General features: G+C 32.7%; 1 protein-coding gene across 1 annotated transcript; it reads right to left on the bottom strand.

Moving 5' to 3' along the window:
* Positions 1-6,923: 6,923 nt before the first annotated feature.
* LOC119662303 lies at positions 6,924-8,765 on the bottom strand. The gene has a single exon (XM_038071896.1). It carries the CDS (start codon positions 8,763-8,765, stop codon positions 6,924-6,926), a length of 1,842 nt encoding a protein of 613 aa, XP_037927824.1.
* Between the last annotated feature and the right edge of the window lie 6,231 nt (positions 8,766-14,996).

Here is a 14,996-nt window from a genome sequence, read left to right as displayed (position 1 = left end):
ATTTGTCATCAAAGTAATGACAAAATAAAGGCTCATATTACCTGACAATAGTTTGTCATAAATTTTATCAAAATAGAACTGTGTCAATGTTTACTTTAAAATATTTGGAACAATTGAATGTTTTGTGATATGTGTGGTCTCGTACCCATATCACATTACACCCTTATTCTTTAAAGAAAAAAAAATTTTTTTTTTTGTTTAAAAAAAATTTTTTTTTTTGTAAGTATGTATATTTATTACATCATTATTTCTTTAATAGAACTTGAACTTGCAAAACTAACATGTAATAAGTTTTTATTTATAATTAAAAGTTATTAATGATAATTGAAGTAATTGCATATTACATTACATTTATTGTGCTTATTTTTATATGAAGTTTTCTTACACAATTTTTGTTTACTAATGATTAATATACTAAAGATTATAAATTGTATAAAGTTTTTAATATTATATATAGATAACAATAATTGTATTTGATGACATTTATTAATAATAATTATGTTTTAAATAGTTTTGTATTATTTTTATGTATTACTTTATTTTCTTTACCGTCATTTATCGTTAAATTAGTGCCATTAATATCTATTACTTCAAAGGGGCCTATGTATGGGTTAGTGTGTTTTCTTTTATTCTGAGACTTTACTAATACTTTATCTCCTATTTCTAACTTAATTGGATTATTATTATAACTATTTTGTTTTTGTCTTTTAACTTTGGCATCATGTGTGAACTTTCTAGCTTTTTCAATCGATACTTTGAGACGAGCTTTCAGTTCATTCGCATAATTTTCTAAATTGAATTTACCTATATTATCCTTGAGTTTTTCATCAGGAAGTGAGGGTAGTTTGCCAAAAACGAGTTCATGTGGCGAATAGCCAGTGTCTATGTGGGGTGAGGTATTATATACAAAAGCATAGTATGGTATCCATCTGTCCCATTCTTCTTCTTCAGTAAAATTTAAAAGATATTCATTGAGGACTCTATGATTCCTTTCTATTGTACCAATTGTTTCATGGTGGTAAGGAGTTGAGAATACTTGTTTTATATCTAGTAATTCTGTGATTTTTGTAAATAATTCATTTACAAACTCAGTTCCTCTGTCTGATTTGAGTATTTTGAATAAACCGAATTTTAATATTAGTTGTTTAATTAATGTTTTAGATACTGTATGTGCTTCTTTATTTACCATTGGATATGCAATGATGAATCTACTTAATTCACATTGCATTGTGAGAATATATCTAAATCCATTTGAAGGACGAAGAGGGCCTACGGTATCAATTTCTACTGTTTCGAAAACGTTTGTAGGTGTTGTTGTAATTTCTAATTGTTCTTTTGTATGTTTCGTTTGTTTGTTGATTTGACATTTGTGACATGTACTGATATATTTATGAACCATTTGTTTCATTTTGCTCCACGTATACCGTTGTTTTAATTTTGTGAAGGTTGTCCTTACACCTAAGTGTCCGCTGTAAGGAGTATTATGATATTCTTCAATGAGTCTGTATCTTTTTATTGTATCCGTGATTTGTTCTGGGCTTTTATAAATTAATATTTTGAGCCGTTTTTCATTTTTATTTCTTCGTTGCAACGTATTTATAATATTCTTAAATTCTTCTTTTGCCATGGCATCAAATATTGTATCTTCTTCTGCTAGCGCTAATTCATAGATTTTAAAATTTTCTATTTTGGATATGAGTTTCTCCATGATCGAAATCGGCTTCGTAGGTACCTCGCTCATTTCCACTTTTACTACATTTTTCACAATGTTTAATTTTTCTTTATTATTTTTATTTATATTAAACTGCAGTTTCATTGTATGTCTGATATCACTAATGGATGTACAGTCCCAGCAATAGAGTTGATCAGGCTCATTGGAACGTGTGTTTCCGATAGGATTATCATTCTTTTTCATCACGCGTTTTGTGTTACTCCTCGTTGTAACATATACTCGAGTATCGTCTCTTGTTTCTAATTGTCTCATTAATTCTTCTTCATTAGCCGGACTTAATTTCTTTGATACATTTTCGTCGTTGCTGAGCGGTATAAGAGCTTTTAAAGTATTGGTATCAATCTTGATTCTAGATAGTGCATCTGCATTTGTGTTTATCTTTCCTTTTTTGTATATAATTTCAAAATCATATTCTGACAAGTCTATTCTTATTCTTGTCATTTTGGATGAGGGGTTCTTATGTACGAATAGGGAAATTAGGGGTCTATGGTCTGTTATAACAAGAAAACGTTTGCCATAAACATATGGGCGAAAATAATTGATTGCCCAATGTATCGCTAGCAATTCCTTCTCTATAATTGGCTTATTTAAGTCGTGTTTTTGGAGAGCTTTGCTTGCATAACAAATTGGAAGGTCAGATCCAATCTCACCTTGTGAGAGTACAGCACCTAATGCATAATCAGATGCATCAGTGGTAATTATAAATGGTTTATTGAAATCGGGGTACTTGAGTACTGGTGGGTTTATTAGTTTTGATTTTAAGTTTTCAAATGCTTTATCACAATCTGAATTCCATTCAAACTTCTGGTTTTTCTTTAGTAAACGATTTAAAGGTTTTGCAATGTTTGCAAAATTGCTTATGAATCTACGGTAATAATTACAGAAAGCTACATATCTTCGTACTTCATCAGTAGTTGTGGGTTTTGGGTAGTTCATTATGACTTGATGTTTGGCCGGATCAGTTTTTATTCCGTGCTCTGTTATCAAATGACCTAAGTAAGTAACTTCATGCTTTAAAAAGTTACACTTGTCTGGATTTAATTTAAGATTGTATTCATTTAGTCTCTCAAAAACTTTCTCTAGATTTATATTATGATGTTTCAAACTATTTCCAAAAATTATTATATCATCTACATATAAAAATGCTTCCGTTTCCAAACCTGTTAATGCTAATGTTAACATTCGTTGGAAGCTGTTAGAGCTAATCTTTAATCCGAAAGGTAGTCTTTTAAATTCGTAATGACCATCATTTGTTGAAAAGGCGGTTTTTTGTCTCGAAGAGGCGTCAATTGGTATTTGATGAAATGAGCTGGTCATATCTAAAGTGGAAAAATACCTAGCTCTTCCAAGCTTATCGAGAACATCCTCCAAACGTGTTAAAGGAAATTTGTCGTTGACTATCCTTTCATTGAGTTTTCTGTAATCAATGACGAGTCTCCAATTCTTGTTATCGTTTGTTGATTTCTTAGGAACAAGCAAGATTGGTGAATTGTAGGGGCTTTTTGACGGTTGTATTATATCGTCTTGTAATAGTTTTTGAACTTGTGTTTTTATATCATCATTATGACAATGTGGTAATCGGTAATTTTTAATGTATATTGGATTATTGTCAGTTGTAGAGATGTGTTCTGTATAAAAATTGTTTGTAGATAATGGTTCTGATTCGAGCTGAAAAATGTGTTGGTATTTTGAAATTAATGGAATTAGTGTTAGTGCATCCTCTTTCAGCTGTACCTTGTCAAGAATTTTAGCTAATCTTTGTTCAGTATAAATTTTTGATTTGTTATTTATACAGTAATAGTTATACAAAGGTTGTGACTCAATTTTTAAATCAGTTATGTTGATATCTGATTCGTTTGTATTTATCACATTTATGTGGCAAATTCCGTTTGCTGGTACTATGGTATTGGCCATGTACACTCCTTTGTTGATTTCGTTACTGAACAGAACAGTATCTGTATTAAAACGAATGTCTATAGGTAATATGTTTTGAGTTCTCGCTTTAACTGTAAATGTTTTAATTTTTATTGGAATTGTTGTGGACTGTAAGTCCGAAGTTACTGTTAGAGAAAATGTGTAGTAATCTATATTACATTTAAAATGTGTTAAAAAATCTCTACCTATTATTCCATCCACCTCAATTGGGAAGTTTGTATCGACTACTGAGAATATGTGATTTAGAAATAATCCATCAAAATTTAGGCTTAGCTTTGAAATACCTAAAGATAACTTGTGACCATCTGTAATACCAGTTAATAAGCAAGTTGTGCTAGAATCAAAATTTAAATTGTAGTTATTTTTTATAATAGACACATCAGAACCAGTGTCAATTAAAAGCTTTAAACTTTTATCAATAGTATTGCAAAATACCATTACATAATTTGATATATTAGGGTTTATATTGAAAATTTTTAATGATGTGCCAGAGGAGAATTCCCTAAGTTGTCCTCTGGTTCTGAGTAGTTTTCCTGGGCATTTAGTATCTGTACACGCCTGTTTTGGTTAGAGTTGAATTGACTCCTTGGATTCCGAGCTGTATTGTTGTATCCTGTTCTATTTCTATTCTCTCTATTGTTGGGGTACGCGTTGTTTCTGTTTCTATTGAAGTTTCTCCCATTATTGCTTCCATTTTAAGAATTGTTGTTAATTCTCTGGTTATATTGGAATCTATTTTGATTCATTCTATGTTTGTCGTATCTTCTTTGACTATGAAAACGTTATTGGGTGAAAAAGACTTGTTGTTGCATTGGTATATGCATATTTTCTGCAAACAATCTAGCTTCTGTAAAGGTCTTTGGTTGAGCTGCCTGTACAGTTTGTGAATAAACAGTATTTAATCCCTTTTTAAATGCTAACAATGCTGTTTCATCATTTACTAAAAGTACGGCCTTTCCTTCCGGAGATGACTTCTTAAAATTATTCTTTAGTAATGTCGCATTGTTTAAATTCGCTAGAATGGTTGATATCTTTTCTGTATATTCGTGTATTTTCTGGTGAGGGCCTTGTTTTACTTCTGCTATCTTTTGGAGCAGTTGAGGTATGGTATCCTTTGATATGAAGTTCTTTTTTAGATTCTCTATTAGTTCAGGAAGTGAATCTGGAATTCCTACGGGGCTGACTTTGGCTCTTACTGAATGTTGTAACTTGCATTCTACTATGAAATCTAAAAATGCTTGTTTGTCAGAGTCACGTAGCTTGTCATGAATTATATTCAATCTATGTATAAAATTATTTAATTCTTCAACTTTACCGGTGAAAGTGGGTACTAGTTTTTCCACAATTTCGTAATTTAATTTTTCCATGTTTGTGCTTGTATCACTACTGTTTTCCTGGCTAACTATGTTTTCACTAGTAGACATACTTAATAAATATTGTTTAGTCAGGTTATATTTGTCGAAAAATGTTTCTGTTAATGAAGTTATTGTTTCAAACTTAGAAGTTGGGTAAATTGTTCTAACTTTACTTGACAGGTATTCTAATCTTTTTAATTTTTCGGATACTGTAGTTTTTGAATATCCTCTTGAAGCAGATTTTTTTTGCGTTTCTTTATATGATATGTATTTCAGATATACACTCAGATATAGTTTCCATTAACTAAACTAGTTGCTATTGTGTATTGGGGACATGAATATAGCTAACGATTTCTATGTACGATCTATTTTATATTAAATTGAACGAAGTGAACGATAATACTGACACAAGTGAACGAGGGACAGAGATAAAAGATAAAAGAACTTTTATTTATATATATATTTATTATTATATTAGTACATGGTTTAATATAATTAAAAGTTTTTAGTAATTTTTATTTTCATACATGTAAAGTAATTTTTATTTTCATACATTTTCATATATTTTATTTAATACTGTAATATAATATGTTACAGAAATATTATATAATTTTTACATAAAAAGGATATAATCTATTTCATCATTTTAAATTTTCAACATATTTTTAAACATTTGATGTTTGTTGTTGATGAACATGTTTGTGTACATAACTTTTGAAATATTTATTTATTCTAAATAGTACATATACAATACATATTATAATTATAAGTGTTATTATGGCTACCTGTTGTTCCGGCATGTTGACTTCTAGAATCTGGTTCTGGTTGTTGTTTACTGTGTTTGTGTCAGGTGCATCCGCGGAAAACCAACCCATGATGTTTCAGCTGCAGATGAAAATATTTTTCTTCTCTTTTTAAAATATATTTTAAAATATGCGTCGATAGTTGCAAGAAAAAATGTTTTATTCATACATGAACACACGCTTGTAGATCGTTGGATCTTTCAGTTAATTAATTAATTAATTCAGTTAATAAGTTAATTAATTCAGTTAATCAGTTAATTTCACATATTTCGCGGTTCACAATAACCTTTCACATCACATTTCACATTAATGTTCATTACTTCGAGTCATTAAGTATTAAATATTATAGTGTAGTTTTTAGTTTTATTCACATAATATTAGTTTTAATATGAAATTTTTTATACAATTTCTTTTTAAAATTCACTTTATATTCCTTTAAATGTATATATAAATTTAAATTTATTTATTAATGGTTCTTGCCATTGAGATTTGGCATAGTTCACTTAGTTTTTCTTAATTTTTATTTATTAATGGTCCTTGCCATCGAGATTTGGCAGGATCGCCATGTAAAGTTCTTTGGTTAAGAAAAGAAAGACGCGTCGTTTTGAGTGTCCAAAATAAGACTGATTTTTATTAATTTTTATTCTTAAGTCTAACATCGTTTAATACTAATTTCCAATAGAATCTTATGTATTGATTCTATTGGTTAATACTTATAATACTTGCGTCTAATTGGTTAACCCAAATTAGACGTATATACTATTCTTATAAACATAACTTATCAATAAATGGTGTACTATTAACTAATGCAAGTGTTCTACATATGGTTTCACTTGAAACCGTTTATTCTATTGACACAGTTTTGACTTATGCATATTGCACATATGGTGCAATGTGCGGCTCAGTTATTTGTCATCAAAGTAATGACAAAATAAAGGCTCATATTACCTGACAATAGTTTGTCATAAATTTTATCAAAATAGAACTGTGTCAATGTTTACTTTAAAATATTTGGAACAATTGAATGTTTTGTGATATGTGTGGTCTCATATCACATTACAATCTACATACGCACCTCTTGATATTATATCCGCTGGGTTAGACTTTGAAGGAACATGCCGCCAAATACACGTTTTTGTCTGCTCTTGAATCAATGATACCCGGTTGGCAATAAATGTGTTCCAATTTGATGGGTGCTCGCTCAGCCAATCTAGCACAATTTCGGAATCCAATAGAAATTAGAAAATTGGATTTGGTTTTTGTCACTAGTTTCGACAGCAATTTCGCAGCCAAAAGTTCCAATTTTGGTAAAGATAAAGTTTTTAATGGCGTTACTCTGGATTTAGCACTCCACAACTGCATTGTAACGTCGTTGTCCACACATACTGAGCGGATATAAATACAACACCCGAAAGCTCTTTTTGATGCATCAGCAAATCCATGCATTTCAACTCTAGCAACTCGTTTTTCTGCCAAAACAAATCGAGGCACACTTATTTTCTTGACGTCTTTTAGATTTTCGCGGAATTCTATCCATTGACTATGTAAATTCATTGGTAGGGATTCATCCCAATTAGCCTTTAATATCCACAAATCTTGCATGAAAATCTTCGCCTTTACGATTAATGGGTTAATAAGCCCAAGGGGATCAAACAACTTAGATAGTTCCGACAACACTATTCTTTTTGTCACCGCTTTCGAGCTATCAAAATCTGGCCAAACGTATCGAAACGTATCTCCCACTGGAGCCCAGATGATAACAAGAGTTTTTATTATTTCCTCATCATTCATCCGAAGAGTCTTTTCTTTATCAGCTTCAGGTACGAAATTAAGAAATTTTTCACTATTTGAAAACCACTTCCTTAACTTAAATTTTGCTGAGTTCATTATTGCTGATACTTGATTATATATTTCAAAAATTTCATCTTCATCGTTTGATCCACTGATCAAATCATCCATATAAAAATCAGATAACACCTTTCTCGATCCAATCGGATATTTATCGATATAATCTTCACTTAACTGTTTTAAGCATCTTGTAGCTAAATAGGGGGCAGATGTTGTTCCATAAGTAATGGTTCGCAAGCGATAGCCCTTTATGTTTTCATCTGAGGAAGACCTCCACAAAATCGTTTGATAATTCGCATCATCATCAGTCACCCATGCTTGGCGATACATTTTTGTTACATCTGCCGTAATTGCATATTTGTAACATCTAAATCGCAGTATTATAGATAACAGGTCATCTTGAACCAGTGGTCCTTTCATCATTACCTCATTTAATGACAAGCCACTGTCAGTTTTACAGCTACAATCGAACACAACTCGAAGTTTCGTACTCGTGGAGTCTGGTCGTAGCACATACTGATGCGGTGCAAAATATTTTATCTTATCCATATCAGCTTCTTCAACGATCGTCATGTGACCTGAAGAGAGGTACTCATCCATAAATGCGTTGTAAGCGTCTCGTGTAGAGCGATTTCTACTCAATCTACGCTCTAGTGACAGCAACCGTCGTTTGGCAGCATTATAGGAACCACCCAAATCACTTACTGTTGTTTTAAATGGAATTTTCGTAGTAAATCGGCCAGATGTATCTCTACGAATTGATTCACGGAAAATTTTCTCGCATTCCTCTTCTTCTTCGGTTAAAAAATTTGATTTAGTTGAAATCTGTTCTATTTTCCAGAATTTTTCAACCAATTGACTCAAGTTTTCATTCTCATTATGGTTGTGATTGACCAGCATATTATTTATTTTATGACTAGGCGCTAAACATTCTTCTGCTTTGCCTGTAACTATCCACCCTAGTATGGATTTCTGTAGGGTTGGCAACCTTTCATTAAGATAAATTCGTCCAATCGACAACAAATCGAAGAAAATTTCCGCACCAATTAAAATATCTATACGCGCTGGCTTATTGAACATTGGATCAGTCATTTGAATATTTTTTGGTAAATTCCAGTCCGCAACATCGACATAACGATTAGGTTTGGAGCTTGTTATTTTCGGTAAAACATAAAATTGCAGACTGACTTCGAATTCATTTATTTTTGATTTGATGGTAGCCACAATTTTTGTTTTAAAGCTAGTTACAACGTCTCCAACACAGCTAGCATCTAATTTACAAGACGTTTTTTTTAATAACAGTTTTTGAGCAACTTTCTCACACATCAAATTTACTTGAGAGCCAGAATCTAATATGGCTCGCATTTGGTGATGTTTGCCAAACTTGTCCGCTACCATTACTACTGCTGTTGCCAAAAAAACCTCGTTTTCAGTCATTACGTTCATAACTGATGACTGAGCTGTCTCCTGTGTTGACGTAGATGGTCCATTTTTGCATCTTTGTTCATTTGGCTTCAAGATATAATCTTTATGTAAAAGTTGATGATGAGATAAATTACATTTCGAGCATTTAACAGCAAAGCATTCTTTTTGAAGGTGTCTCCTTTTCAAACATGTAAAACATACCTTTATTCTCCGTGCTACAATAAAGCATTCTTTTAACTTGCTACAATCTGCAATATCGTGGCCACTGCCATTGCAGACTTCACATAAAGGTTTTGTAACTGCAAGAGAGGTTGAGTAGTTGCGGTTATTTCTATACTCTTTTTGATAGTTTACAGCCTTTGAATTCACTTGATTAACTTTATGTTCCCTTGCATCAAGGTTCTCACATCGCCTCGTCAAAACCGCTGAACATTCATTCCAAGTTGACAGCTTCCTGTAATCCACTGATTCTTCCCATTTGACCTGCGAATCTTCGTCCACTCTTTCCATCACCAAATGAATTATTATGGCATTCGCTATATCTTTGTAATCACCTAATGATAGCATTGCATTCAAATGTGCATTCGTTGCATTTAATACATTTCTTAAATGAACTGCAGATGGTTTTGTTAATTTTGGGACAGCAAAGAGGGCTGTAATATGTTCCTCGAACATCAACGCCTTTTTATCGAAGCATTCCTTCAATCGATCGAGTGCTTTGGGGTAATTGTCCTCTGTGACATCAAAATCGTCAATAGCTGCCAGCGGCTTAGAGCCCAAGTGCTCTTTAAGTATCAAAAATTGTTCGCAGTCATCAAGCATTTCATCCTGGTTGATTAATTTATTAAACAAGGCTATAAATTTCGGAAATTCGCTATACTTCCCTTCAAATTTCGGTAATTTTACTTCCCGATGACTTCTTGGGCCCGGCAATAACGATGTTGTATTCGTTGCATTGACATCTACCAGTGATAGCTTTCTTTTTTTTTAGTAAACTCATTATTTTTGCTTTCGTGGCCACAAATGCATCTTCAACTTCTGCTGTAATTGCTTCGCTGAAGAAGTATCTGCACCTTGGTTTAGTTTATCGATATCTGCTTGCACACTCAGAAACTGTTTGAAGTAATTTTCTGTCAAACTACGCCTGTAGTTAAGTTCTTCTGTTGACAAACTTGACCCTTTTTTCAAAATCATTGATTTTATGCGAGTGATGTTGCCTTTGGTGCTGCCTCTCAACGCCTTCAATTCCGCCAGTTTCTTAGACCCTTTCGGCACGCCTTCTTGCTCCCCGTCGCTTTGTTCGTGAATTTTTGAGTCTAACATTTTGCAATTATATATTTTTTTTTTCTGGATCACTATCCCTTTTCTGGATCACTATCCCTATTATGGATCACTATCCCTTTTATGGATCACTATCCCGGGTTTCGGCACCAATGTTTTATTCAGTTAGTTTACTGATAACTTTTCTTCACGACTACTTTATTATTTCTCAAAAACACATGGCGCCTTTTCGCGTGTGCTTAAAGGCGACGACACAATACAAAAATGACAAATAAATTAAAGGCCATGATACAATAAATCTTAATTCTAAACAGTAGTGTTTATACAAAATTATTATATGTATGCATAATAAAATTATAAAGGGCATAATATTGAATTTATTATTATTTATTAAAGTATTGTAAAAATATAATATTAAGAATGCAGAAAGATCAAATTGCTTAAAAGATGAGGATGTTATACTGGAATTAGATTTCTGCTTAATACTAAAAAATATTCGTAGTTTGCAAGAAGTACATACCGAAAATCCTAATAGCGAACACGTTCTACTAACTTCGGAGGAGACACGCTGTACTAATTTGTGGAGACAATGAAGCGTACTCTTTCTATTCAGATAGAATTCCTATAGAATTGACTTCAACTCGATATTTTATTGATTATATTGCACGCCATCACAAATGTCAAAAATGTCGAATGAACACAATCAAATCAAATGAAATTTCGACTTATCCATCAGAGATGTTTATACACAACAAAAATTATAAGCTTAATAACGATTTTGGAAGATTGTGAAAAACTCAGATTTGAAACATAAATTCGCATCATGTTTTTACACAACACTTCAGAACAATTTCTAACAGGTAATTTTCTTTATATTGTGGAAGCATCACATAAAGATGAGAAAACACAAAAACATGGTGGCAGCATTACTAAAAAATAAGAATACATAATACATGATGGCAGCATTATGCGGTAGACATTTTTGATGCCAGTATATAAAAAGCGACGCTTGCTATAGTTTGGTTTTTCGGTGACAGCGCTCTTTTCATTAAAAATAAAATATTCGACAGCAACTCCGTAAGCTTATGTATTTAAATAATTTTGATTGTAATAATTGCAGAGACAAAAAAGTGCGTAATAAAAAGCTTTCCATAGTTAATCAAAAACTGCAAACTCGACTAAAAATATAATCTACATTATTCGACTATAAAGCGAAGTGGAAATACTTACTGTTATAAGAATAAGTTGTACAAAGTTTTAGTTGTTTTCTTAGCTTCAGTAATTGTATAAAAATAAATATTGTGTAACCATTAACGAAATAGCATTTGCACTAAAGGGGTGACCCCGACGTGATTGTGGTGTAAGAGTCTCTTCAACACGTTTCAAAAGTTCAACATTTGCCGAACTTTATCAATTTCGATTTAATTTGAAGTTAAAACATTTGAATTAAATTTAATTTTCATAAACAAAGGCTGTTGTTAGAGCTGTAGTAGAAAGGTAAAACTGCGAGCATCATACCCAAACAACATGTCTTTGCCAGCTGTCAACGAAACCGCAGCGGTGCAGCGAGAAACCGAGTTTCCAGTAGACAATCTGAACCGCATTTCAGTCAAAGCACTGCCATTTTGGCATGAACGGGAAGAAATCTGGTTAGCGCAAATCGAAGCGCAGTTTGCAATCGGAGCCATATTTAGCGACGTTACGAAATTCAAAACCGTCGTCACAGCAATCGAGTCCAGCGTCGTTGCTGATGTAGCTGATGCAGATTTACACCCTCCGGCAACAGGTAAATATAGTAACCTGAAGAATCAAATTAAAGAGCGGTCTGGCGAAAGTGAGCAACGAAAGATACAGCGGCTCCTCTCAGAAATCGAGCTAGGAGATCGCCGACCAACGCAACTATTGAATGAGCTGACAGCTTTATCGAAAGATAAAGTCAGTAAGGAGTTTCTGAAGTCTCTCTGGCTCCAATGTTTACCGCCGCAAGTACGTGCCATCTTACAGGCATCCAGCGTTGACCTGGTAGAGTTAGCTAAACTGGCCGACAGAATATCCGAAGCGGGAGACTACCACCAAATAGCTGCAGCAATGCCTAATGTGGGCGGCAGTTCAAACGAGACAGCCATGCTGTGCCACCGCTTAGATCAGATCGAACAGCGGTAAAGCCGATTGGATTTTCGTGGACGCCAGCCGTCGATAACTCAGCAGTCCTCACGCAGAAGGAGCCGAATGCGATCGCAGTCCTCAAATCACTCCGAATGGTGCTGGTTTCATAGCAGATTCGGAGAGCAAGCGCGCAGATGCTGTCAGCCATGTACGTATACCACTAACGCAAGGCCGAAAAACTAAGCTTGCCTCAATCGACGTCGAGCCGATTTGAGGACAGCGCTATAATAGCTAGACTTACAGTATAAGATCCGGCAATGTCAACTTCATTTCTTATCGATCTATCTGAACTGCCTAAAAAATACGGTCTCATCACATCACTAAAAAATACGTGAGCTCATCATATTCTACACCAACTGCATGTTCATCTATAAGCTGCAACTCAATAGTATTATCTAAGAACAATCAACATACAATCGTAGCGCTACAGACAATCACTTTTCATTAAATATCAACAACACGATACGACTTGTAACTATATTTGAATTAATAAAATTAATCGAAAACGACTAAAAGTATAATTCCCAAGAAGTTAGTACCAACAAATACTATTAAATTTATCAAAAATATTTTAAACGTTGCAATAAGATTGAAATATTTTTTTACAGTGTATAAAGTCGCTATCATAACCGCTATACCTAAACCACAGAAAAATGCTACTCAACCGACTTCCTATAGATCTATAAGTTTTTTGTCGAAACTTTCTAAAGTTTTTGAAAACATAATCTATGCTAGACTGGAACCAATACTAAAAGTAATTGGAGCCATACCAAACCATTAGTTTGGATTTCGGCGCAATCTTTCAACAATACAGCAAATCCTTAGAGTGGTAAACAAAATCCTAACAGAATTAGGCGAAGGTCGATTTGTATTCTTGATGATGAAATAGCCTTCAATAAAGTATGGCTTTTAGGGACTTTTACTCAATATAAAAAATGTTGCCTCATGACTTTTACGAACTCATTAAAAGTTATGTTACTGAACAATGCTTCTGTGTTTGATACGAGTGCTCTACAATCAGAAAGGTTGAAGGAAGCTTCCCCCAAGGAAGCGTATTGGGCCCCCTACTGTATCTTCTCAATACTTCAGATATTTCTGAATCATTAAGTTAAAACTTAATGCTAGCAACGTTCGCAGATGATACAGTACTACTTACCTCATATACAAACATCGTAGAAGCAACTTCAAAAATGCAACACACAATCATTACGACTAAAAAATGGTTTTACAATTTTTTTTTTATTCTCAATTTATAAATTATTTATTGAATCTTTTTATTTAGAAACTTACAATAAGTGGATTAAATCTTAAAACTAAATTTATTTTTTCTCTAGGCCATTGCTTTGGAGAAAACTATTGAGATATTAAATCATTTATAATAAATTAAGATTGAAAATTAAAATTAAAACTAAAATTAAATTAAAATTAAAATCAATTAAAAAATCACATTCAATTAAATCAAATATAATTTAAAATATTTTAAATTAAACAACAATTTAGAAAGTTAGCAGATATTAATTGTGTTCCTTGTTTTTAAACGTTTATGGCCTCTGTTCAGTTGCAGCTTGTAAGCTGATTAATTAGGGGGATCTTCTAACTTTTAAAGGTACTGACGGCTACATAAAATAGTTTCTGCCTATTTCTGTCTGAATTTTATTGTCACTGTTTTGTTTAGCAGGATTTTGTATGTTTTTATGTTCAATATTGATAGACTCATGTTTATAATTATTTGTTGCGTAATTTGGCGATTTTTGATTACAAACATTTTTCTGCAACATATTCTCTGCTACATGTTTTTCATATCTGTTCTGATGTGCAACATTTGTTAATGGAGAGTTTGGAAGTGAAGATCCACATTCAGCACATTTGACTGCGCATGCGCTGTAAGAAGAAGACACTTTTGCCTGCAGAAGAAGACGGCAATAAATTAGTACATTTATTTGTTTGTATACTTACTCCCTCAACACTTATTTATTTTCGCGCTCAGGGGCAGAAAGCTGAACATTCATTTTAGTCTCTTTTTAGTTTGGCGCAATCTGTTTGTTGTTTTATTTTGTATCGATATTAAAGACTGATATAATTCGAAATTCACTTCCAAGCTCAAACACAAGCATTGAAATTTTAAGCGTCTTTGTATGAGGATGCTATTTTTCAAATATTAGATTTAAATACAAAAAATATTTTTCAGAGCAAACAAAAACGGGTCCGAACACTGTGAAATTGTGAGAAAGCTCACGATTGGGAAATAAAAATCAACAAAAACTAAACAACACAAATAATATTTACAACGAAAACAAAATACAATTCGATATCTGTTTATATTTATTTTAATATAATTTAATAATTTTTTGTTACCGCATAAATATTTAGTTACATGTGTTTACATTTTATTTGGGCCAACACTGCAACCAGTCATTGATTAACGAAAAGTGCAATTCTGCATTATCAGCT

The sequence above is a fragment of the Teleopsis dalmanni genome, chromosome 1 (genome assembly GCF_002237135.1).
Source record: "Teleopsis dalmanni isolate 2A chromosome 1, ASM223713v2, whole genome shotgun sequence".
NCBI lineage: Eukaryota > Metazoa > Arthropoda > Insecta > Diptera > Diopsidae > Teleopsis > Teleopsis dalmanni.
This window is presented reverse-complemented; position numbering and strand designations above follow the sequence as displayed.